The following is a 26,850-nucleotide window of genomic DNA, read 5'->3' on the forward strand; positions in this document are numbered from 1 at the left end:
CTCCCAGTCCTGTCTCAGCTGCTGGATCCCTAAGACCTTCATTTTGAGTTCAAGACTCCCTGCTAGACTCTCCTCTGCAAACTTTAGGCAATGCTTACAGATCTTTTTTGTTTGTCTCAGCCTAGTCCTATTCTGGTAGCTGCCACAAAATAAATATTATTTTATTTAATATAGAAATAGGGCAGTGAAACCCACTTTTGGCTCTAATATTTATTGAAGCCTTGAGCTGGTCCACATCCAGTTGTCTACCAAGGGATTTAGCGTGCAGTCAGGTATGGGGATGTATTTCACACATAACTGTTCCACACTGACTTCCCAGTACTTAGGTCTTGCTTAGGCAAGCATTTTTTTACCTTACAAGCACATACAGACACTAGTTGACTTTCATATTAATAGCACAGCATGTGTATGTCAATATTGAAATGATCTGAGATCTTCAGGGTAAAAGATATTTATGCCAAAGAGAGCATTATGTTTTGGTATCCACACTCAGCATGAGTACAACTAAAACAACAGTCATACCCAAACACTGCTAGGTTTCTGGTAAGAATAGGAAATTATTGTTGTCCTGGCCATTAAACTTTTCTTTTCTCTTTGAAAGATCCAGGACTAAATAGCTTCTATAGTTTTCATGATAAATGTTGAATACCGCATAATCAGTAGCTGGCTCAGCTTAACAGAAGCATTGCAAAATAATCTTCCGGGCTTTGTACTCTGACATTCACATATTTTTTTTTAGATTTAGTTTTGTGTGATCTTCCATATGTAAAGTAAGTTGTGCACTGATAAACAAGGACTCTGCTAGAAATGATAAAAGTACTTCAAAGCTGTTCTCAAATGCACAAACCAGTACTACCAACCAGAAAGGCTAGATAACACCTTGCTAGAGATATGTCTTTATTACAAATATTTGCACCTCTTGGTTCACTGAATTCACTTGCTATGTAGAAAATATTTAACTGTTAATCCATTATAGATTTGTCATTGGCTGTCTGAGCACTGCTTTCATAATTTACGTTTGTATACATGGAAATAATAACACAAGAAAAACTGAACTAGAAGTTGTGACAGAGAGTAGAAAAGAACTAATAAGCGGAAATTTTTGCTTAAGCACATCCAGCATACCATTCAAAAGTGTCTGTGAAACTATTCATTGTAGAAAATTGAAAATTTGAACTATTAAGCTTAACCTCAAAGTAAGTCATATACTCTTGAAGGCACTCTTTGAACACATCTGTCTACTAAGGATTGGTACAGAGAGCCACATTAATAGCTAATTGTGTTGTAAGTATATTAGTATGCATTACTTGAATAGTCAACTATTTGGAAACTTATTTGTATGTACAATTTAAAATGTAATTTATGTTGTTTGTACAATGTAAAAATGTACAATGTGTAGCCTCACCGTGGACTGGGCAAATAAGAAATGCTTTATAAAGGAAAAATTTCCTTTCCTACCTTGGGGTAGGAAAATAATCCTCAGGCCATCTAGTTCTCACTGCACAGTGCTAGGGCTCAAGTATTCTTTCTGAATAGAAATCACAGAATCACAGAGGAATTGAGGTTGGAGGGCAACTCTGGAGGTCATCTGGTCCAATGCCCCTGCTCAGGCAGGGCCACCTACAGCCAGTGGCTCAGGACCGTGTCCAGTTGACTTTTGAGTATCACCGTGGACGGAGACTCCACAACATCTTTGGATAACCTGTGCTAGTGCTCAGTCACCCTCCCCGTAAAAGTGTTTCCTGATGTTTGGGTAGAACCTCCTGTGTTTCTGTTTGTGTTTATTGCCTCCGGTCCTGTCATTGGGCACCACTGAAAAGAGCCTGGCTCTGTCCTCTGCACCCTCCCTTCAGGTGTTCATATACATTAAGAAGATTCCCCCTGAGCCTTCTCTTTTCCGGGCTGAACAGTCCCAGCTCTCTCAGCCTTTCCTCGTAGGAGAGGTGCTCCAGTCTCTTCATCATCTTCATGACCCTTTGTTAGCCTGTTTCCAGTATGTCTGTGTCTCTCTTGTCCTGGGGAGCTGAGAACTGGACACAGTTACTCCAGGTGTGGCCTCACCAGTGCTAAGTGGAGGGGAAGGATCACCTCCCTCGACCTGCTGGCAATACTCTGTGTAATGCAGCCCAGCTTACCATTCACCTTCTTTGCTGCAAGAGCGCACTGCTGGCTCATGTATGACCAGAGTTAGAGTTGAGCTCTCACTACAGCCTGACTTAGGTCATATTATTGTATTAATGTTATTTACTGACATCTTTCCTGTGGTGTTTACTCAGGCTGCAGTAAATTGGCTCCTTTCTTTCTTTAAATGTGTCTAGCCAATGGGTATCGGCAAACAAGGCATGAAAAAGTGACTGGAGTATAACTGATATTTGCTTAAGTTTGAAGAGGATTTGAATCAAGTTCTAAGACTTGAACTATCCCATGTGTCACAGGGATCGTTCATCCAGGAATCAATGGCATTATCAATATGTCAGTGTTAGATACTTCAGTGCTCATTGAAGCAAGGGAGAAAAGATCATTTCAAGAAAAGATATTTTGAGGAGTAGCTCAGTTCATGACATGAATGGGTGCATTTATGAGAATGCTACCATATAATTATACATGTTAATTTAGCTTATTCAGGAAGGAGACAAGCCCTGTGTGCCCAGCATAGTCTATAAGTATATCTGAGCTGCAATAAAGAGTGCTAATGCATGGACTGTGTGGTATTATATATAGCTTGTGTTTTCAAAATCTGCGTAGCCTATTTAGGATTAAGTATCCACATCTCACTTTGGTGGGTCAAAATATTTATGGGAATATGATGAAAAAATATGGGTTTCCTTTTCATCCTCTGCCATGTTATTGTTAGATGGGATGTTGTAATATCAAGGTCTAGATATTAACTTATACATCATTTGAAAATAAGAGATTTGTGAATGACCACTTATGGAAAAGCTTTTATCCTTTGCTCATGTCTAATCAGCTTTTGTGAAGTGGTAGATGTCATATTGTGACATCTCTTACTCATGGGATCCATATAGGTGAGCTGTATTTCCCAGGCTAAATAAAACCCAGAAGCTATGAGATCACCAACCTAAGAAAGATGAATTTCATAACTTTAAGGTAGCTTACTCAAGTTAGGTGGCAAAACAGCATAGGAAGGCCAAAGCAGTCTCTAATTCCAATGGAGAACTATCCCACAAGAGACCAGAAAGTGCTACAGTGAGTGGCTCCAAGTGGTATTCTTTCTTCTTTGACAGAAGAAGGGAATGACGAAAAGTTAACCTTTCGTATGCCAGTAGCTTGTGGTATGAATTAGGAAACATCCTTTGCTTGAGCTGTAAATCCAGTGCATAATGCGTCAAGTAAGCAAATGCAGCCAAACCTGAGTCTTGAAACAGACCATTTGTTTACTAGACATAAAGCAAGATATTTTATTTTTGTAAAAGATGATTACTGGAAGGACCTACATAAATGGCTTTCTGCTTTCTTAAATGTAAATTCTAGACAAAATTCAGTGCAATATCCTACTTCTCAGTGCAATTCTCATTTCTTTTCCAGCCCAAATCATTATGTGTTATCCACTGATGTTGCAAGGATTATGGTATCTGTTTTCTGTGAAAATAATACCACTATATTCAGGAAAATGCATATTCCTGTTTGTAAGAAATTTCTGTAGCTTTTCTTATGAACAGAAATAGGTTTTAGATAAATTTCTAGCTATAAGCTCATCTTATTTATGCTAATTTAAATCCATGGACATTCAGAGAAAGGGAAATGGGATCTCAAAAAAGATGCTGTATAATGTGTGATTATTTATCACATTGCCAACCGTTTTTCTTTGGGAAGAAGTTGCCTCACAGTCACTAACAGCCCCTAAACTTTGATCCGTTTTATAAATCCACTGGGCTCTTCAGACCATGCTTGGCACACGATAACTACTGTTTAGACATGACATGAGTTTACAATATTGAAATCTTTGTTTTATGATAAGCAGGAATAAGATCAGATGATCTGTCTTTGCTCATTTGGTCTCCTCTGTGAACTGAATAGCCTTTTTGTACCTACTTTTCTTCTAGAACCGAGCTTTACAAATAAATCCTCCAAATTCTCAGGATAAAAAGATTAAAGTTGCGGTGTCTACACTGTATTTGTGAACTCTCAGAAATGTATTTGAACAACTTAACAGTAAACCCAGAGTGAAATATATTGTAATCAATTGAAGTGTCTCTAAAAAGGAACCAGAAAATCAGTTTTAACACTTCTGGGGCACAAGAATTTTTAAAAAAATAATAAAAGGAACAACCTGTAGCTTGTGGTATGGCTACTCTGGTTAAATACTGAAGTGACAAAGGAAACAACTGTCCTGCTTTCTAAAAATAAATGTATAATGCATTGCATTTTTATGGCAGATTTTATTTAAAAATAGATATTACAAATAAAAACCTGAAGCTTTATGACACCTCTATGAGAGATTAAGCTTGTAGGTGTACAAACTTCAGTCTTACAGGCCAGCTGAAGCATTGGCAGCGTTTGGGAGCAGATTGTGGGAAATCCGTGAGCTGGTGGGGCAGAGGCTTTGCTTTGCACAGCTGTGTAAAGACTTGCCATAATAGCTGTCTGTGGCAGCAATCTCTGCCTTGGAGGAAACATGAGGAGCGCCTGTTCTCCCTCCCTTAGGAAGCATAATGGTCAGCAGAGCCCGGGAAAGGAGGAGTGAGTGCTGTGGCCATGGCATCCTGTCTCCGTTGGCCTGGAGAAAAATGCACCAAGAGATGCTCTTACAGATGGTGCAAAACATACCGGGCTGAAAGCCCCCAAGGAGACTGTCCCAGCCCTTGCTACCGTTTCCACAGTGCTGCTTCTGTCGTGCCGCGTGGGGTGCAGCAGTGGGAGGCCACCACGCTGCCATCAGGCTGCCACGGCGCCGGGGACGCTGCGAGCCCCTGCCAGAGCCGCGGCTGACCTCAGCCTTCAGTGCCAGCATCTCAGCCCCAAAGTTCGCCTTTCTCCTGCAGTTCGCAATAGCATTTTTTAAACAATTTTGTATAAAAAACAGTAGATGGGTGCATTTGCTGTTGTTCTTTGGCTGTCTTTTCTTTTAAACGAAACACAAACCCGCTTTACATACGACATGAGCAGCAGGGGACCCGGCCGGGGGGCCGTGCGCGGGCAGCGGCGCCTGGGCCGCGGGGGGACCCTGTGATTCGACACGTCTCAGCCGTGGCCATTATAAGCCACCGCGTCCGTCTTCCCCCCTCGTTCGTCCCTCCCGCTGGGCTGCGGCTGAAGGCGAGCGAGCCGCCGCGGCGTGGGACAGCACCGCCGAGGAGGCCATTTTGCGGCCGTTAAAGGAGGGAGAGAGCGGGCGCGGCCGGGCGGGACCCGGCCCCCCGCGGCAGGTAAGCGCGGCAGCACCTGGCGGCGGGGAAGGGGGGGGTGATCTGCCCCCGGGCGGCAGCCGGTCTTCCGGGGCGACGAGGCCCGCCGAGGCCGCCCGACAGGCCCCGCTGCTCGCCCGGGAGCCGCGGTCCTTCGCCCCGCGGCGGGCCGGGAGGGCAGGGCTGGGCGGGCGCGGCCGGCAGGGGGCGCTGTCCCGCCGGGCCCGCCGCGCGGGGCAGGGGGGTACCGCGAAGGGTTAAGGAGCGGGCGGCGGAGCCCGGCTGCCCCTGCCGGGAGAGCGGGGAAAGAAAATAAACGGGGGAGGGGGGGAGAAATTAAAAAATAAACCCAGACAGGCAGCCGGGGCCGCGGAGCGCTCTCGCCTCTCCTTCTCCTCACACCCTCCGCCGCCCGCCCGGGGGGGACAGCGCGGGACGCGGAGGCCGGGGCGCAGCGGCGGGACGACAATGCAGCAGGCGGAGAAAGCAGGAGGGGCAGCGCACGGCAACATGGAGGGAGGCGCGGAGCGGGCCAGCCCCTGATGCGGCTCTTTCTCCTCCTCCTCCTCCTCCGGGCAGCGGCTCCGGCGGCGATTCCCTCCCTGGCGGCGGCTGGCGGCGGCGGGTGGAAATGAGCAGGTCGGCGGCGCTTCTCCTCTGCCTGCTAGGCTGCAACGTGTGGAAGGCGGTGACCAAAACCTTAGGGGCGCCCGAGGCGGCTCAAGGTCGGTGCGGGAAGGGCGGCGGGACCGGCCCGCTTTGTGCGGCGGCCCCCGGGGCGGTGGGGGGCCTGCATTGTGCGGGCGGCGGCAAACTTGGGGGGGGGGGGGTTGGCTGGGGGTTTGGCGGAGAGGGGGGCTGGGGGGGGGGGCGGCGATGCGACGAGACCTCTCCCGGCTGCGCGGCTCAGGGGGGCGCCGCCCGCTGCAGACCCCCCCCTCAGGCCTGAGTGGTGAAGGCAGCCCCGCGGCTGCGGAGCTTTTGTTAACGGAAGGGGCAGGGGCTGCCGCCGGCCTCATTGTGCGCCCCCCCCCCCCCCCCCCCCCGCCGCCGCCGGAGCTGTTGCATTGCGTCCTTCTCCCCTGGTTCCCTCCGTTCCCCCCCTCCTCCCACCGCGCCCGCTGCAGGGCCCGACGCGGCGGTGAGAGGCGGGTTGAGGGTCACCGGCGGCTGCAGGACCTGCCCGCCGGCCGTGCGGGGCCGCCGGGATGCGGTTCTCCCCCCGGGCTGGCTGCGCGGTTCGGCCCGTCGCCCCGGGACGTTTCCGGGCCTCGGCGGGGCCTTTTGTTCGGTACGGTGGGCTGCCCGCCCGCTCGCCGGCCGGGCGGGGGCCTGTCACGCCGCCGGGCGGCCGCTGCGCCCCTCGGCAGCCGGGAAGGGACACTTCCCCGGCCGGGTAGTGTCGCCTTCGCCCTCGCCCGGGCGGGAGCAGAAGCCGCAGCGGGGCAGTGCCTGAGCCCCCCGGGAAGCCGCGGCGGCGCCCCCGGCACCTGGGGCAGCTCCTGGGCCGGGCCGTGGTCCTGCCGTGGGCTGCTCTGCCCTGATCCTCACAGGTGCCGTGGCGAGGCGTCCCCCTGGGCGGTGAGGTGCACCTGCCCTCCCGCCCTCACCCCCTGTGGAAACCCGGCGGGGGGAGACGCTCCCCGTTTGCCCTCGGCCTTGCCTTTGGTAGTGGGAGAGAAGCCCCTCTGTGTGTGTGTGTGTGTCCCCGCCACCGGGCTCCGACAAGGACCCTGCGGCAGCATCATGCCTGCCGGGACGGCAGCTATGTTAGGAAACAGAGAACTTGTCTACCTGAGGGTATGAAACGTGCTAGGAGGAAACCTGTAGTCCCCCATGGTCGGCGTTAGCCTCGTGGCTTGTGTTGTCAAGTGGCTAAATGTGTCATCTGGGATGAGAGGTCGTACACCAGCATAGCCTTTGTGGTGGTGGGTCAGCAGAGTCTTTCCCACTGTGGTGGGGTGGAAGTACTCCACGCGAAGAGTATGCTATGTCCTGCTTCCTATAAGCTTTTCTGTCTTGTATGTCAGTAAGAATCAGTAAGTGATGCTTGCCACAAGAAGGAAAACGTTAGAAGTAACCTTTTTGGACTCTCTCGTGGTATACTAAGTGCAGTATAAGTAAGATCTAAGTGGGTCTGTGCTCTCCTACGGAGTACTGCAAAGGTATTGGTATCTTGTAGCAAAACCTACCATGCTAGGCAATCGGACGTCAAAGGTAATGTCAGATTCTGCCTTTTTTTTTAAGGACAAAACAATAGCAGTTCTGGATTAAGAAGTACTAAACTATAACTCAAAGGTGGGTAAACTTGGGACTGTACTGAGTTTATTGATAAGTGTGCCAGAAAAACAGAATTGCGTTCATCCCTTGAAGCTAGCACTTTAGATACCAAGGTAATATCAAAATCTATTGTAATTTCTGTATCATATGGAAGATCTCTTTCATATATGTGATCAAAGTGGCGAGGTATTGGCAAAATTAGTGCCTTTCAACTGCCCTGTTGATCTCATCTTCTATTGTCAAGCTCAATTCATGGTATGTGGAAAGACTTGTCTCTATAGCTGCTACATCCACATCAAGCCTGATAGCTGCTATTACTTAAATAATCAGCTATGTCGGTGAGTAGAGAACATTTCTATCTAAATAGAATGGTTTAATTTTATCTTCCATGTAAGCACATATGAGTTTTCATGGATAGCATAATTTTCCAATGTCTGATTATGAGCTCAATCTTTACTCTTTGGACATCCACATTGGTAATTGGATATGTAGAGCTAATCTCATATTGAAGTATATTCTGCTCACTAGTTACCAGCTACTTGCCACGAGCCTTTTTTTGAAAGTGTATGCGATGCCAGCTTGTAGCCTTGAATAAGTTCCTAATCATCAGGTGTAAATATCTTCTGGGGAAAACAGTTTTGGTACCAGGCACGTTCCTGGTATGTATACTGAGTGCAGTGAGCGCCTAAAAGGTTGTAAAACCTAAGCCAATTGTTTCTCTCCTGCCCTTTTAGCAACGTAGGGATAGTTGTAGCTACAGGTGAAGGACCATTGCCAAAGTTCAGGGAGGTTTGCAGATGATTGACTTTCCCCTTGTGGCTGGGAATAGACTAGTGAAAATCCAGGGAACTGGAATAAAGGTGGAGGTGAGAAAGCCAGAGGATGCTATCAGGGAGTAATGGCTTCAGCTGCAGTATTTATTATTGGACAGGTTACAAGAGACTACGGCAGAGAGCCCTTCTTGTGGTGGGACATATCAGATGAGACTCAGTTAAGATGTTCCATGCCTGTGTTAACAGACCAAATAAATAGGTCTTGGATTTGGAGCTATTTGAAGGTGGGATTTGTAGTCAGTGTTTGGGTTAAGAAAGGGATGAGGAGTGATGCTTTACATCGAGCTTTTCTCTCTTTCGCTGCTCTCAGCTGTATGTTCAGACAGTCCCAGCTTCAGAGTCTGCTCGGCTAGACCAATTACGTAATTCGTGAATATGGTACTGGTAATTAAGCTCTGCTTTTAGCACCCTATTTAGAAAATTAGATGACTTTGGCACGCTGTTACATTACTTGATTCATTATGCAGATCTGTTGTGTCCTCTGAAGGTCACAGAGGTACTCTCTAAGTTTCAATAACTTATTTTGGTAAAATCCACACAGATGAGTTGTTCATTTTTGTCGGTGTTGATGCTTAGAGCTCCATCAGTGAGGCTGTTAGAAGTACCTGAAGGTATACTTTAGGATTGGTAAGGCTTTACCTCTTTAACTTCTCTCAAATACCTAAAATCTGACAGGTGTTTCATAAGAGGACTAAATTATAGTTTTGAGTTTTTTGGTGGTGGATGGGTTGGTTGGTTTTTCTAATTGTTCTGTCAGGTATTCCAGAACTTAAATTGGTTTGAATGCTGAAATGAATGCGTAGAAATTTTAATTGAAACAGAAAACCAAACTAACCCTTCAGCTGCATTCCTATTGGGAACTGGTGATTTATCTGATGAGCACAGATAAAATACACAATGAGTTTTCTTCATATGAACAGATCCCTTTTAAACTTAGGGAGCCTTGGCAAATAGGAATTTAAGAGTTATACGAAGAGGTAACACTAACCCAGGGAGAATGAAAGCAAAAGCAATGTAATTAGAGAAGGGGTTAAAGTTCTCTGTCGCCTGTAAATTTTGCTTTGCAGTAGAAGATGAGGATGATTCATTCGTGGATGCTAGGGAGGCTGTTCTTAAGAGAAATCCTAGAATATTGTGTTGTAGTGCAGAAGTCCAATATGACTTTTGTCTGCTGCAGCACATATTAGTCTTCACATCTCATTAGTTCTTCAAAACAAAGAAGTTATGAATAATAAAATAACATTGGAGTAATAAATAGCACCTGGTTCAAGGACTAGTCTACTAATAGATGAATATGCTCAGGATATCCCACCTTCGTAATCCCAGAATGGGATCAGACAGATACTTTTTTCCCCTAGTATGATGATGAATAAAAGTTCAGCTGTTACTGTGTAGTCAGAATCCGCAGTATCTTCTCCCTCTGTGTGCATGGAGGACAGGAGGGTCGATGCTTGAGTGCTGCTGTTTGGAATTGCCTGCCTGCCTGCAAACAGCCATTACATTACTTGACATTGTGAAAGCTCATTTCACAACCATTTCAGCTGGACATCTTGTAAGGCTTCTTTTCTGGACAGCACAGTAACAGCTGTGAGGAGACCCTCAAGTTCTTTTGTGGTGTGTTTTTTTTTTTTTTTTTTTTTTTTTAAAGCCGGTTATCCCAAGCTTGCAGTTTTAGCTATGATGATAAAGTTTAGATGATGCAGAAATAAAGTCTCTCTCCTTTTTGTCTTGTACTCCTGTACTACTTCTTCTCAACCAGCTGCAAATTACTAATAACCTTCAAATGCAGACATTTATTTTATTGAGATGACAAATGGACCCATAAGAGTAGAAGCTAAGATTGCTCTGAAGCAGTACTAAAGATGTTTTAGTGGAGGGAGCAAACTGTTTATTAAGTACTAGTATTGTAAAATCTTGATGAGGTATTTGTCGTTTTATTGGTTGTCAGATCCAGGTAAGACCTAGATTTTTTATTTTTTTTTCATGTTTACCTTGAACTACTAATGCCTGCAAATGCCTAGTAACTAATTTTTCTCAGTCAGATGAACAAGCTACCTAAGTGAGCTGAGGGTTTAAAACCGCAGTCTTTTTTTGCGAAACGTTTGTGTTCACCTCTCTGGCTTGTAATACCTTGCTGTAAGTGATTCAACTTGCCTTGAATGATGTGTGTGTAGGCACTTGTCAAGTGACAACAAATTCACGTGCTGCCCTGAAAAGGTGTTAATTGCCATGTGTTACCTAACACAAAGGTTAAAACAACCTTCTCCCTCCCCTGTCTCTTTTGTCTTTTTTTTCTTTAAACCTCACACTGAGACCTCTTACTGCTTGAGACTAAAATCCAGCTCATGAAATTTTTAGGGACGGCTGCTGTCTGTGCCAACTTCTGGCCAAGCGAATGGTTTCAAATAGCCGTCCCCTCTCTACAGGAGAAGTTTCTGGTAGCAATGAAATGCAATTTTGCCATATGCTTGTTAATTTAACAGAAGCCTGGGTATATGTATTTGTGTGCTGGGGAGGAGGAAGGACTGTGCTTTTAGGTTTGTTGGAAAACTTAAGAAATCGCCAATGGTTTTGGTGCATGGAGGAGCAGAAATGTTGCTCTGCCTCCTGTTAGTACAAAGTTCAAGTTGGTTTTTTACTTGTCTTCTGTGGGCAATAACTAGCTGCAGTTTTGGTGTGTGAAGAAAACGGAGGAGAATGCATGGCAAGGAAACTCGTTGCATAGGTTGTGTCAATATAGGTATGCACAGTACCTGGCAGCTTGGTGGTTCGGCTTTAATGACATTTAACAACCCTGTTTGAAGCTTGGCTGTTGGTTAGCAGTAGGGTTGGGAATGATGCTTCTTTTCTAGTACATTTGATCAATACAATTGCATTGTGTATCTTGAGCTTGTAATTTAGGGAAATAGTTATTTTTCTAGTCAGCCAAAGGCAAAGTAAATAATACCTGAAACTTGAAATCAAAGTGTGCAGTTTCAGTATTTCTGTTACCTTATATACTGATTACCTTATACAACCTGCATTTTTTTGTAGGATTCGTTTCCCTTTGCTCCAGTATATATCAGTTCTGCCTTTAGATATGAAGAAAGGTAACTTCTGAGAGAATTGCGCTGCCAGTATTCTGTCTCAGTGGTTTTACCATTTACCTGTCAGGGAGCAGAAGTAAGGCAGGCAAGAAGCCTGTGTAAAGGTTGTATTTACTAGAACAAATGAGTTTAATAATACTAAATATAATACATGCTAATAATATACACAAAAGCATTTTGTTTGGGAAATACCAAAGAGAACCGAGTGCTGCTTTTTTTTTTTTTTTTTTCCCTTCAGAAATTCCAGAAACATTTTTCTGTAAGCTGGTTTACATTAAGTTTTCAGTTAATGTAGTATCTGGCTTGTTGTGCATGGGTAATAAGCATTTTACGCATGCTTTTTACAAACACCATCTTTAGTTTTGTTGGAAACCAGAAAGATACGTATACATTTGTTAATACAGTGTCATAAAAAAGTGAATGTACTGTAATTTCTTGTTGCTTTTAATAAGTGCATTGAATCTTTCACTTTAAAATATTAAGACACAATCATATTTGACATAGTGGTGAGTCTGAGCCCTTGAAAGTAATATTTAAGTGTATTTCAACATAGAGCTACATTTTTATTTCATTTAAAATGTCAATGTTCTGGTTCAGATTTACCCATGTCACTTTTTTTTGCTAACTTAAAAAGCAACAGATTTTGAGATGTTCTGAAGGAAAAACTCATTTGTGTACAGTGTAGCCTGTAAATTTGGCTCCCTCGCTAGTTGCTTGGAGGATTGGGTATATTTAAACAGAACTGCTGTGGATATAAAGTATGTTTTGAATAGAAGCAGCCTCTGCAGGGAGGGCACAAAAGTCCCTGGAAATCCAACACTGAACGTATCTTTTAATTCTTCCTGCTCTTAGCTTTTGCGGTTCTGTGAGCTGTCACAGTAACATACTGTGGAGGCATACTAGGGAGTGAAATCCTGTCTGTATCCATTATTTGTACACCTTGCGCGCCAGGAGGTGAAGCCTCCCTGTCACTGTGAGTAGGAACCTGCACCATGGAAAACTCTGCTATGCTGTGGAATGGTTGCTTTTCAGATGGGGAGGCAAGAGCATGTAACGGTATAACAGTAGAGGGGACCCCGCATAAGCATTGCTGGACTTGGGGTGACTCTTGTTGGGGACGCGCTCAGCCTCTCTGCCCCATGGGAACCAGGCTTTGAGGAGATGCAGCGGGAACTGCAGTTAGCAGGGAGGAAATGGGGCGTGGGGGGAAGCCAAAGGGAAGGAAGTAGCAGCATCCTTTTGGCTTGAGGGCAACAAAGGAGCTGAATCCAATAAGGTGCAAAATGCTTCCAGTTTTCTGAAGTTCTAGCTGTAAAAGTGCTGAGAACTACTAAAGCTCCACTAAAGGGGAGCTTACCTTGACAGTCAGTAAAGGGTGAGATAAGTAAGATGTAGAGGCATAAGGTACTCCTGCTTTGTTAAAGAAAACAAAGAGGCCTTTCTTCTTCGTGCAGTGATTAACAGAGGTGATAGCAGTGTTGGGAGCTCCTTCTTGTTTCATCCCACCTTTGTGGTTGTCATTACTAGAAAAAAGGGTGTATCTTATCCTTTATAAGCAAGGCCATATACTAATACGGCAACAAATATTTCTCAAATGGTGTTGTGAGACTTGCTTGATAATAAAGCAACAACAAGTTAAGCTAAATGCTATATTTGGACTGCTGCTGGGAGGAAATGGATGTATCAGCAGTTTTGCCCAGCTCCCTTGCTCTCTGCCATACCATGAAGAATTGTGCAAAGTGAAAGGTTAAGATCCCAACACCTCATCTCTTAGTTTGTGCTTGGTACATGAATGTGAGACTTCTCGTGCAGTTGTCATCCAGAGTAGGAGGCATCTCACCTAATGCAGGTGTCTGCAGTCTGCGAGTGTCTACATCTTAGCTAGTTGTCCATGGTCCTTTTACAGACATGAAGATCTAATCTTTTCAGCTAATGGAGCTGGGTGCCATTCCTGTCACCTGGAACTGGAGTCACTTTTGGTCAGATGAACCGTACTGTGTGGATCTCCACTGACTAGCCTGGCAGCCAGACAATGCTGTTTGTACTCCCATTTAGTCAGATGAATCCTTCTTCAGATACTGTAACTGGAAGTCTCATCAGTGCAGTGTTGCCCTGTGGCTCAGCCTTAGAGCTACGGGATAAATACCATGTAATAAGCTATGTGAAGGAATGCACACTCTTGGATTACCTGGCTGGTGGGTTATCTTGCATTTCTCAAGACTCAAACAAGAGTTATTGCCTATTTACATTTCTAAAGTATTTGTCTTTGTAGTATTATGCTTATGAGCCTAAGTGTTTTACTCTCAAAAGTAAATAAACACAAGAAAGGTTTGGAAACAAGTAAGGAGGCTTGCAGAGTTGTTTGGGCTTGTCTACATTTTTTTTTTTTCCCTGTGTTTTTAATTACCTTTATATTCCCAAGAGTTGATTTCTTCTGGATTAAGCTGCATTGTTACTCTTACCTTTGTCTGTTTTCTCTTACTGGCATTTGTGTAGCAATGTGGTAAACCAGATTGAGGAAGTTATCTAACTGAAAACTCCTGTATGCACCAGTTCAATCTTCACCTGGATCACTTCCCCAGTTGGATTCATCAGGAATTACACAAGTGCTGTTTGTTGCTGGTGCAGAGGAAAGGGCTGAGAGGAGCTGATAAGGCAAACCAAGGACTTCGTGGCAGCAGTACCACTTGATGCAGGATTGAATTGTTTGTAGAACTACAACATAAGATGTAGGGCACAACATTTAGCAAGTTAACTGTTGTAAAAGCTACTGCTCAAAGGAGATAGCTATTGTCTGAAAATGTGATACCACCCCATTGCTCAAAGAAAAAGTATAAAGAATTTATTGAAAACTAATTTGCCTACAGTAGATGGAAAAACTGCATTAGAGCAATGAATACTTGCAGACCTGGACCTAGGCACTGGCAGATGATTTGGGATGCTTTTAGCTGCAAGTGTCTGTCTCCATCACGACAGGTTTTTGTCCCTGCCTCAGATGCTTCAGTTTGTACTCTGTGTGTTAGCTTAAACACCTTCGTGCACAGTTTCAGCTCAAGTGAACTGTGAGATGTAGTGCTTATGAGTGTCTCTCCCAGTTGTGGAGTAACAGGGTGGATTAGTACCCGAGTCATCTTTTCTCTACTCTCTGGATGTCCCAGGTGGCTCCAGAGGAAATGATGCGCTTTGGCCCATTTAAACGCTGAAAAAAAATGGAGGGCAGTACCAGGCACTTAGCATAGCATTCTGGTAGAGTAACTTCTGTCAGCTAGCTCTGAATGTACGATTTGGCATGATTAGCACACGACGCCTGATAGTGTCTGGTCACTCCTCTCTGAACTGTCAGCCAGCCAGAGTGATTCCCACCTTCCTCCAGATATTTGCCTTGCTTTCCTTGGTTACTGCTCTTCTACATTGATGCCTCCTAGATTAGGGCGTCTGCTGAGAGATAAGTTTTCACTCCTTATCCTACCCTTCCTCCTTCTGTCCCTGTGCTGGCCCTCTCATATCTTGAAAGGCTTGGAGTGCCTTTGCTGCAGACCGGCAGGAAAGTCTGCTAGGGAGTGTTCGTGGCTGTTTCTTATTTCTGTTTGAGTTGGGCAAGCATTGCTAGGGAAATAAATGGGTCCAGGAGCTCTGGAGAGGACTGATGATCTGCAGGGGGTGAGGCGGACGAGGGCGGGAACATGCCGCTGGGCAGCAGGGCAATAAACTTGTCCAGGCGCCGCATTGTGTTTGCAGAATGGGTGGCATCAGCTCAAGATGGGAGCAACAGTTACTCCCTCTGCTTCCCTCTGAATTGTGCTCCTGGCAAGTTCTGAAACCTGCTGAGTAGCATGCTGACCTGGACAAATATTACAGTAGTTTAAAAAGCTACTTGTGGTAATAATGTTGACAGACACAGTGAAGCACAGCAATATACTTGCTTTTTCAGGTTTACTGCTAGTACCCAGAGTATTCTTGCAACTCAGCTTATTTCAGCGTGTGGTGCTGCAGTTGAGGTCCTGGCAAATCACTTAAGTTTGAGCCAGTCTCTGGGTTCACGATGTATGATTTACAGGAGCCAGGAACACAGATGTTTGAAATGAGAGCTGTATTTTCGTTGTTTTGCAGGGTGCCTGTGTGTGTGGGAGGACTGTTACTTTCCCCCTACTTTTAAAACTTTAATATGAAGAAGATTGTGTTCTTCAAAAGTTAAAATTTCCTTTGTTCTCACAGGATAGTTATTTCATTCTTTAGTATACTGCTAGTTAAAATTTTTAGAGGGAGCTATGGCATTAAACTTACTCGATGTAAATATTGTTGTTAGCAGTCTTCCTGAAAATTAAACATACACTTGCTTCAAGCAGCCTGAAGCAGTAGAAGCAAGAGCTTCTAATGGGATGAATTTCAAGTTTACTTATTGCTGCAAGCTATTGAGTTATAACTGCAGCAGGCTTTGGAATATTAAACTAGTAAAAGTACTTTAAAAAATTCTTGAAAGAAGAGAACCTGATGTACTAAAATTCATGTTGAAAACTATTAGTTTTTCCAGACATTTGATTAGATAAGGATGATAAGGACTTCCTTCTTTAGATCAGATATGAATAGCTATCTGCTCCGTGAAGCTTTACCTCAGTGAAAACTACTTGGCACTCTTCAGCTGTGTTTAAAATCTTGCTGGAGATCTTGTTTTAATTAGTAATTTTACCTGTGAGTATGTAGTTAATCTTTCAGTAAGAATCTCTCTCTTTTTTATTTTTTTTTTTTAGCATGGTTTACTATTGCTGCTGAAAGAGCTGGGTGAGTCCTCTCAGCAGATTTTGTCATTAGAAAGGGGATTGAAGCAGTGTCACGTCACAAGCTAACTCTCTGGACAGAAAAAGCCCTTGTTTTGAGGGGTGAGGGGCTAGGTAACAGGCAGTAGAGCCGTTTTTGTGGTGGTGTCCTAGAAAGGTAATGGTTATTCCCACGTGCAAGTTAATGCATGCTTTTAAGTGAATACTCCATACTTTCATAAATTCTTCTGTGGTGAAGAAAAATCAGAAAAGAGTGTATATAAGCTCTCAAAATCAAACTCTCATAAATAAATGATAGTCCTGTAGATTCTTTCAGAGCAGTAGAGAACCTTTGTTTACCATGGATGATTGCACATAAACAAAGATGCTTTTTAATATCTGATGCATTCAGGTATCAAGTCTTGCATCACTTAGCCACTCAGAATGATCAAGTGTCATCTTGCCTTATCCCTAGCCTAATTGCATGGTGGAAAATGTTAAAGCTTGAATTCTTATGGCCAAACTGTCTCAGGTGTTTCTTCAGTATAGGTATTATTTAATCTGCATGCCTGTGCCTTACAAAACAGTGGTGATTTTGGCAATTCCAAGAAGGTATATATTGAATTGGAGAAAGAGCATATGCACAGTGGTGTTTCCTGACCGTGATGCTCATGTGGGGTGGAAATTTCATTGCCTCACTGTTACTTTATGCCATTTTGCCTAGGGCTGTACAGATTAACAGCTAGTAAGGATATACTCTAAATAGTCCATCATGAAAGAGCTGTGGTATATCGGGGAGCTGGCTATAAACAAATAGAATCTGACAGTATTGGTTTGCGGGGCTGATCATTGCTTCCTTTCTGGTGTGTCTTTGTGGAGATAGTAAAGTGCAGCCTTCGTTACTCCAAATCTTGTTAAAATTCAGAAGAGCTTTAACAGCCCAAAGGCTTTGAAGGATATGCATATGTTTGCCGAAAGGAATAGCGCTTTCTCTTGCTGAGTTGCGTCTCTAAGTTATTCTTACAGCATTTTGAGCGTATAACAAAAGTTAGTATTAATAGAAGAGTGTATCTTCCTTGGAGAAGAAACACTTGTTGCTTACTCTGTAGTCAAAGGATGAGGAAGATACTTCTATTGTGCAGAAGATAAGGTCAGGAGTAAAGAGAAAGTGCAGTGACCAAGATGGTTTACCTCCCAACCCTAATCTAGATAGTGTGCCAAGGCCACACGAGAATCTGGTCTTAATTCATTCCATTTTTACTTTAATGATTAGGGAGCTCTTAATTCATTTACTGATACTCAGTCATGGCAGTTTCTTCTTGGACCCTTGTGGAATAGTTTTCGTATTTAGTCATCCTTTTCTTGCCATTCCATGCTCTTCTGTGTCATGCTTGCATGAGTGTAAAGGGTAAAGCCAGAAGCTGCCTGGCAGTGGGCTGTGCAGTGGGGTGTCAGCAGCCCGGGCTTCCTTTTGGCCTCCTGGGAAGGCAGACAGCCCCCACCTGATATTGTTTTGTAAGTAGATACACAGCCACTTGTCCCCAAAATGGATGTCGAGCTTGGTTTCTGAATATAGATATGGAATGAAAGTAAGGAGAGGGGGGAAAAAAAGGGGCAAAAAGCAAAAGCATAAAGATGATAGGATGGCATTTTAAAGTTCCTAAATAGGAAATGAAGTTTGAATGGGTTCCAGCTACAAGTTATTAAGAAGCTTCTTCCTTTTCCTCTTCCTCCTTCTCTCACCTTCCCTTCCCTACTGAGTTGAGCTTAATGCTTAACTTTATTTCAGTCTGCCAGAAGACAACGTTTATTTTCAAAAGTAGTCATGTAAACAAATCTGTGTTTCAAGCATACTCGCAAGCTTGATGTTGCTGGTAACATCAGAATCTCATTTCATGTTCTTAAGCAGCAGGAGGATAAAACACCTCAAATCCAAGGTGCTGTTAAAAAGTCAGTATTTGTCTGTAGTTTCAATACAGAAAGTACCATAGGAAGAAATTATTTTAATTCAAGGAGTGAGGGAATGCAGGTGAATGTTGATATTGGAGAAGTTTGCTTATAACTAATTGAAATTGTAAATAATGTTCTCTGTGCTCCTAGTCTAATACTTGGTTTAGCTTCTTTTGTAATTTTAAACCTAGACTGACCCATGATTTTGAGGTAGCCATGTATTGCATTCACTGGACTTCTTTGCCTTATTGGGAAATAAAAATATTATGTGTTTTATACCATGTTAAACAGAATAGGAGAGAAGAAAAAAACTAAATGATACGTCCATTGATCCCTTTCCTTGTCATGAATTATTCGGATACTACTATGATTTCTTTTGTTAGGTTTTAGGTGTTTTTTAAGCTCTTGGAAAAAGGAGAACAAATGCAAACATAGTTAGGTATTATTGATACTAGGTATTATCTTCATACCTAATTTATCTCAGTTTGTGTTAATTACCAGGTTTCTGAGACAAAAATAGTGAGTCAGTATGACTAGCTTTCCTGCATGACTCTGAAAAACTAAGAATTTAGTGTTTACTGGAATCCTCCTGTCTTCTTACTTCTGCTAGAAAACTGGGATAGATGCAGTTGTGGGTTGGAGACCTCAGTGTTTGTGCGCAGATGTGCACACATGCTTGTCTTGTAAAGCCATATGGAATGAATCAAAGCTTACCTCACAGTAGTAAAACTATAATGCATTTTCCACCATTTTCAGTTATGGATTCATGGCATGATATTCTGCACTTTGAACAACTTACAGTGATTGTCTTTTGTAAATGTTCATTAGTCTATGAAATTAATGTATTATCCAGGGTATTTGGCTTCAATTTTGTCCTTGGATTGCTGTGGCTATTTTGGTAACACCAGAAGTTGTCGTCTTTTCTGCTCATTTGCTTTGTTCAAAGCAGCTTTGGCTTGCAGATGTATACAGATGTGATTGTTCTTTTTTGTTCACAGCAATAGACTATTTCAAGTCTATAGGCCCTTCCTATCAGATAGAAGGCATGAGAATTATTTGAGTGTATAAGCATATGTACTTCCTTGTTCAAGATTTTTAAACAATTTGTTGAGACCTCTAATTAAGCATCACTGGCTTCTGGTCTTCCCCCCCCCCCCCTGCAATTTTCATGGCATTTGCATAGTATTATCAGGAGTTCCTACAAATTTCCAACTTTCTCAGAAAAAGTGGATTTTAATATTGGACTTTTAAATCTTTTACATAAACCTATATAGCTTAGAAACTTTTTCTCTCATTCTAGTAGCTCAGGACAATTCAGCCTTTAGTCTGTGATAGTGTCTTTGATACTATTAAAAATTATCCTTTCTAAAATGACAAATATGCTTAGCATTAAAATGGAGAGCTGACCTACTTTATATCTCTTTATCTGTATTAAGATAAGTAGGGATCCAGAGGTAAAGATACCCTAAAAACTGACCAGATGTTGAATCAGATGTATTTTCCCAGAACTGGTGAATTCCATTTATTTCTATTTCTTTTTCCCAACTCAGTGGTGCTTTGTGCTAGAGCCTCTGATTCTGTGTGACCAAAGGGAAAAAAATAAAATAATCATACTTCTGAGATTATATTACCCCAACGTACAACAAGACATTCAGTTAAAGCCACAATGCCTTGTAACAAGAGAATGGGAATTTTGTGGATTTTCTTAATACAGGTAAAAGTGACAGAATAATGTCTTATTCTGCAAGTTACATTAGTGAAAATCAGTACTAGTAGGTCCTTGGCTTCTAACTACTCCTGTACTCTCAATATACCTGTTTGGAACTGATAAGCTGCCATTTTTCTTTATCAGAAATATAAAGTATCAAATAAAATTATGCATATTTAGGTAACATAATGTGTCTTCTACATTGATCTTTTTGTACAGTTTGTGAACACTGATCCATCTCTTCAGAATATGTCTGTTGGCTGAATCTTCTGCCACGCTTCTTTTTGACAAGAGGACTTCTGTTGCCAGCAGCTGTGGTGTAGAAGTTCACCTCGGTGGAGTGGCTAGTAACTTCTTCATGCAGACATGACCACCTTGTATTTCGGAGGAGATGAACATGTGTCCTTAGTGTGTTCCTATGGTTCCTATGAGCAAGGAGCTCAGGAGATGGATAGTTCATCAGGGAGTTGCACTGAGACTTACTTCGTTGTTTCCTGATTCTTGTTTCTGGAGGCTGTCCATCCTTGTGGTGATTCTTGAGACATTTTATGCTTTGTCAGATTCACTTGAACTTGTCTCTGATGAGTGTTTCCAACTGTGCATTATAAAGTTGTATTATCTGGGTGTTTCCTCATTAGTTAGTTGTCCCTGACAACTTGGCAATGTTTCAACCTGTCCTTCCAGTTGCTTGAAATACAGCTGCATTTCAGCTTCTGAAGTACTTTCATGCATGTGTCTTGTTCTTCTCCCAGATTCTTAATCCCCACCAGAAGTGATTGAGGAGGATTTGATTGCTCACTGGTTCCTGGAAAGAGATGCTGAAAGTGTAGGTGGAATAAGGCATTTTGCTGGCCTTTACTGACACACTGCAATGTGCATAAATGGGGCTGTAGCTAGAACAGTGTGTTTCTGTGTGTGTTTTTCCTACTTGAGGGAAGCTTGGTTAGTTTGACAGCCATGGCAGTATCTCACGGCTACTAACTGTTGTGGCGTTGGCCATTCTTTTTGACACATTGCATCCAGACTTAGAAGGTCTGTCACATTGGCTTTCTGCCAACTGAGGATCCTAAACTGCAGCTTCTTCAGCGTGGGCTGGTGTGGCAGAACATAGAGCAGCAAGCACACTGCTCTTCACGCTCATCCCAGCCCCACTGCTGCTGCTTTTTGCGTAACTCTGCATCCAGATCGTATGGATGTGTGTGATAATTAAAATAAAAGGGTGATTCTTATGAGCATTTTGTAACCTCATTGGGGGAAATAAAAAAAAAAAAAACAAAACCAAAATCATCTTATTGGCTTCTGTTCAGAAGAACAGTGGCTGCTGTGCAGTTGTTTTTGCCTTGCTGTGTGAGCTTGGAACAAATGTCTCATTGTTTTGCTCTTGGTGCGTGCAGGAGGCATATGCTGGGTTTGCACTGCCTACCACTGCTGTAACTTCTTGCTTGGCTATTACATCTGTAAATAGCAGTAGTGCATGAGGGCCCCAGCTTGTGGCTGGGGTTCTAGTGGGCTATAACTTGTCAAGTTGTTGCATTTTTCTCCTTTTTCCATTTCCAGGGAGCTAAATAGCAGTAGTTATGCTTTGTGACCCCTTCTAATGCTGTAAGCTCTGCAGTATGGAAACACAAATAAGGTAGAAACAGAGGAAAAAAGTTCATATGAAAATACAAGTAGTTGGAAGAGGTAAAAAAAAAAATAGAAGAGGATATATGAAAGGTACCCATCTGTCTCTTACTGGCTTTGGCTGCTTGTTCTAAACCAGTAAGAGAAGAATGTGTCCACCCTTATTTGCTGAAGGCTAACATACTCAGGACTGCTTCAGAGCTACTGTCCCGCAATACTGAGTAGGAGCCAGAGGGTAGTTTACTGTTCATTAGTTCTTGCTGATGGCTTGGATTGATGGAAGTGAATATTTCTAGAGGAAATAAATTTAGTACAAGGTTATGAAATGATGGGGTAGCAGTTTATCGATCCTTAAATGTTAGCTTCTCTATCTGCGTTGGGTTTCTCTGCTTTAAGGGAGTTTGTATTGCCCAGATACAGGGGCTTGATGTAGTAATACGTGATGTTTGCATGATGGAATATCCTTTCTCTCCAGGTGCAGAAAAGAGGAGCTTATGGGGAAAAGGGGCAGTTATTTGAAGAAATATAAACATAAGCATTTATTTTTCTTAATTGTGCAAAAGCTTCTGTCCTAGGTATTCTCGTCAAAGACAGTCAGTCTCTGATTGCTATGTGGCACTTGCCATTCAGGTCTTGTGATGCTGAGCTTGTCTCTGGATCTGATTTCACTGTGGCTGGGTTTTAGTGCTATATGTTGGTCTTTACTTTCTGGGCACCTTTAACAAGAAACCAGCATGGTGTGTGCTTGAATACCACCTCAAACTGCTCCTTTTTAGTAAGTGCTCAAGGGTTTATGCTCTTGTTTGTCACTTTCACTGTAGAGTGCCATTTGGCTCGGTCCTTGTCTCTCTTCTCCCTCTAAGAAATCATACTGCTTGCTTCAGCCTTACCTGTCACTTCTATGTAGGTCATGTCCGATTCTACGTACTCTTTTAATGTTGGTTTCTCTGTCTGTCTGTTCTCAGTCAGCTCCTGGCTACGCCATCATTTATTACAAGTGACAGATTTGGAGGAGGAGGTCCTCTGCTGTGTCGTATCTCTGACTATTGTACTGATGGCAGATGATTGTGCTGTGACATTCCTCTGCTTGAGTGTTTTAAAAAAAGTTCCAGGGTGGAGGAACTGACGTGCTCTGCAAATAATAAAACCCAAAGGAGTTTAAAGTAACAGCTGCCAAACAGCTTTAACTCTTTACTTTCTGTCTTGGTTTATATTATGACTGAGGAATAAAGTTAATATTTTTTTAATGAAAAAAAATTTGGACTGCAGTGTGAGCTGATGAGAATCAGATGCTAAATTTTTATTGTGTGATTCTTTAAAGAGTTAAAACATGATAGCAAGGGTGTTAATCTAGCAAATGTCTTCTGTTCATGTTTTAAACCCAGCATGAAAACACATGGATGTTTTTAATAAAAAGACAGATATTTAATTCCAAGGAATATACAGGTCTTATGCCAAAATAAATGCAATTTGTGATTTCTGGTTAATTTTTTATTATTATTACTTTAGAATTATTTCCTTGGGGGCCATTTGTAGTCTTTGGAACACTTAATAACTTTTGGTAATAGTATCAAGATTTTGTGTATTACATAAACTTCAGATTTCCTTGCTAGTAATCTGTGTTTATTTGACTTTCTGAAAGCTATTACAGGCACCAGCAATAGCCTGTACTTGATTTTTGGGTTACTGACTTTTTTTATTATTTTTTAACTTTTTTCCCATCTTCTCTGGTCTAATAGGTCTACATTGTCTCTTCTGCTTTTGACCTGGAACAGGGTGATTGTTAACTGCAGAACATGGAAAGCAAATATTTGCTTGCTGAAAGTAAAGGGAGGCTGTCTCATTTCTCTTTTTTGGTGTGCAAAATGATTTTTTCATTGTGAGTAGCTTGGTCTGCATGGTTGCAGTTGGTGCTTTTATTGCAGAACAGAAGTGGGGACTAGGTGAAATTCCTTAGTGTTACATTGTGGATCATACCAAATGGCCCTTCTGCCATCCGATCTGTGAATGTATTACTGCAGAAATTACAGGTGGTGTACAAGATGTGACCACAACTCTTTGTAGACAGGGAGAGGTAATGAAGTACAGCAATATGTTAACTTCTGTGTTTGACCTAAATATGGTTGGAACGCAATTTTGAATATTGATCGTGAGCCCAAAGAAAGTGTAGGAGTATGGGACTGGAACAGACTGGATTGTCATCTCTGTAGCAGGTGCCACGTGAGCTCTTTTTGGATCTGATTGACTTCGTCCTAAAATTGAATTCTGCTTGATACTACCATTTGTGAATCAGAGGATGTTTCAAAGCATTTCACTGTTATTAGTAGTATTGTACTAACCAGTGAAAATTTTTCAATATTCTTTATCTGCGACAGCAACTAAAATAGTTAAGTCACAGCTCACGAGTGACCCAACAGCTTGATCCATCTGGTTGAGTTCAGTGAAGGTTGCAGTTGTACAAATGCCCTCATGTTGTTTGGTTTTGTGGTTTTTGGTTTTGGTTTGTGTTTGGTTTTCTTTTTTTTTTTTTTTTAAAAAAAAAAAAAGGAAAAATTTTACAAACTAAAGATCAGGCACAGACACGTGGGGTCACTGCCAACAGAGATGCTGAAAACCCTTAGCAGTACAGAGCTATAAGTGTTCAGAAAGGAAAGCATTCCTATCCAGTTGGTATTCAGGAGAACTTAGGTAACTGAACTGTGGTGGTAAGCTAGTCTGTACATGATAATCCCTCATACTTTCCTTCTCCAGTCTTATTCAAATGCATGTAGCTTGCATGTGGTCCTGTTTCTTTGAACAACAATATTTTAGACCAGCTTGTGAAATGGAAAACCAGCTTTGTCTGAGACATGGATAAAATCTTTATGCCTGAAAGCTTGTCTGCTGTTTTTCTAACTTGTACATACCTCAGTACAATTGCTCTGACTTTAATTTGATTAAGTTAATGTCAAAATAAGTTGAAGGGGGGGGGGGGAGGATGGTTAACACCCATCAAATTGGGGAAAGAAAGGCATTGAAATAGTGGGGGGCTAGGATCACAGAATCACAGAAGGGTTGAGGTTGGCAGGAACCTCTGGAGGTCATCTGGTCCAACTTCCCTGCTCAAGTAGGGCCACCTAGAGCCAGTGGCCCAGGATTGTGTCCAGGTGGCTTTTGACTATCTCCATAGATGTAAACTCCACAACCTGTTTGGGCAACCTGTGCCAGTGCTCAATCACCCTCACAGTGAAAAAGTGTTTCCTGATGTTTAGGGAGAACCTCCCGTGTTTCTGTTTGTGCGCACTGCCTCTGGTCCTGTCACTGGGCACCGCTGAGAAGACCCTGGCTCTGTCATCTTTACAATAAAGTAGGAAGTGAGGAAAAACTGTGACATATGGTATTAGCATAATTATGCCACATTGAAGGCTGTTTTTTCCAAGTTGAACTTGGCTGGAAGGTACTGCTACTGATAAGACCAGAAAGGGTGGAAGGACTTTTGTGTCTGAAAGATTATCAAACTTTTACTACTTATTCATTCAATAGAATATATCTGTCCTGGAAATCAAGCCTTGCATGGTTCCTCAGAATAAATAATTTTGTCCTGGAGCCAAGAAGTTGCCAGCATGCTGGGTTATTTTCAGTGGAGTTGTATTGCTTTCGTAGCATTTATTATGAAAACATGAACAGTAAAGATACAAGGTGGACTGCCAGAAATTTGGGATGTTTAACAGTTGCCTGTGATATAAAATGTCTCAAGGGCAATGTTTTCACACTGCATCTGTCTATCCAGAGTTCTGGCTATGTAGGATTTAATATACAGGGAGTTGTGGTAGTACCCTGCTTGTATGGTTTTTTAGTGCCAAATGTGTTGGCATGTATATCTTATTTGATAAGCAATTTTATAACATACTCATACTGTTTTCTCCTTACAGTTAAGATATGATCATATTATCCTTCCAGATCTAGCAGAATCAGCTTCAGCTGTTGCAGCTGTTAGTGAGAGATTACTATTCTACAGTTTGCATAAGTTCAGTTGATTTTCACCAAAAATCTGTCAGCAGTATTGGTGGATGGAGTCACTGCCTGGCTGCTTTTGCACTGATATAGGTGAGGTGTGCTCAAGTAATGCTCTGCAATCCTTCAGCCCTAGGAGTTGTAATATGCAGATGGGGGATGGTGCTAGGTAGCTCAGATATGAGCATCTTCATCTGCTGCTGATGTTTGCGATTGTGCTGTTTCATACACCTTCAGTATCCATGGTGAGTAGCTGTTGTGTTTGAACCCATTCAAAAAACAGTCTTATTCTTTTGGCTAATCAGAAGTGAATGTTATTTACCTATACAGAAAAGGTTGCTGTTGCTAGCCTGAGCTTGCAGCTTTGTGATGCCACGTGGGACTATGTTTATTCTTTTGATGTCAGTTTGTGCCACCTGGCACAGCTCCATTACATTCAATTTTTTCTCCTTTCCCAGAAAGGAGGAAACGGGCGCTTCAGGCCCTGAATAAACATCTAAACATCAGTGTGTGATGATTGGAGATAATAAATGAATTATTAAACTTTATTTCTTGTTTGTATAATGTTTGTTGCTACCTAGCTTTTGAACTACAGATGAACTTGCTCAATCACACTTTTTTCCTCATTGTATAATTAACTTAGTTTTCCTCTAGTACAGATTGCTCACATAAATCATCTTATATGGTAGATAGTATCAGCATTTCAGGGTATATCACTGCCTTCTTTTTTGACTCTTAGCTTTCTGTGACCTAATGCTGCATCCTAGTACTTGCAAAACTCTTAGTTCTCTATCCCTCAAACAAAAAAAAAAAAAAGTGGGGAGGGAGGTTTCTTAAGATTTCTTAATCGAGCTGGTTGTCTGAAGGCCAGACCTTGCCATCCCCAGGTTAATCTGTATGACCTGCTGCCTTTCTTCAAGAATTTTGGAAAAAACTTTGAATAATAGCAGGTGCTTGAGCTCCTGAGTGTAGCATGAATTATTGTCTCTGCTCCGCTCGAGTAGCAGGTGTAGCTCAAAATTCCCCAACCTGGGTGCTGGGCATGGAGCTAGGGACTCCTGCAGTTGGTGTTCCAGCTGCTGGATGGCCTTGCACAGGGAGCTTCTCTCAGGGTTACACTCTGCCTTTGCAGTTGTTGACACTGGACCACATTTTAAAAGTACTTTTTCCTTTTTGTTATCAGGTGTAAATCCCTAAGACTTGTATTCATGGAAACATCACAGTTTAACCCATTTACAGCATTTATTACTATAATGC

At 42.6% G+C, this 26,850-nt stretch overlaps 1 protein-coding gene across 1 annotated transcript in view; it reads left to right on the forward strand.

The window, feature by feature from the left end:
* The first annotated feature begins 5,861 nt into the window (after positions 1-5,861).
* The window catches only part of FAM171A1 (family with sequence similarity 171 member A1), a 91,972-nt gene continuing 70,983 nt past the window's right edge, over positions 5,862-26,850 (forward strand). Inside the window, exon 1 of the mRNA XM_082479200.1 lies at positions 5,862-6,091. Within this exon, the coding sequence (XP_082335326.1) occupies positions 5,998-6,091 (94 nt within the window). The 5' untranslated portion in view covers positions 5,862-5,997. The remainder of the gene's footprint in view (positions 6,092-26,850) is intronic.

This window comes from Vanellus vanellus, assembly GCF_965231255.1.
Source record: "Vanellus vanellus genome assembly, chromosome: 2".
In the NCBI taxonomy this organism is placed as follows: Eukaryota; Metazoa; Chordata; class Aves; order Charadriiformes; family Charadriidae; genus Vanellus; species Vanellus vanellus.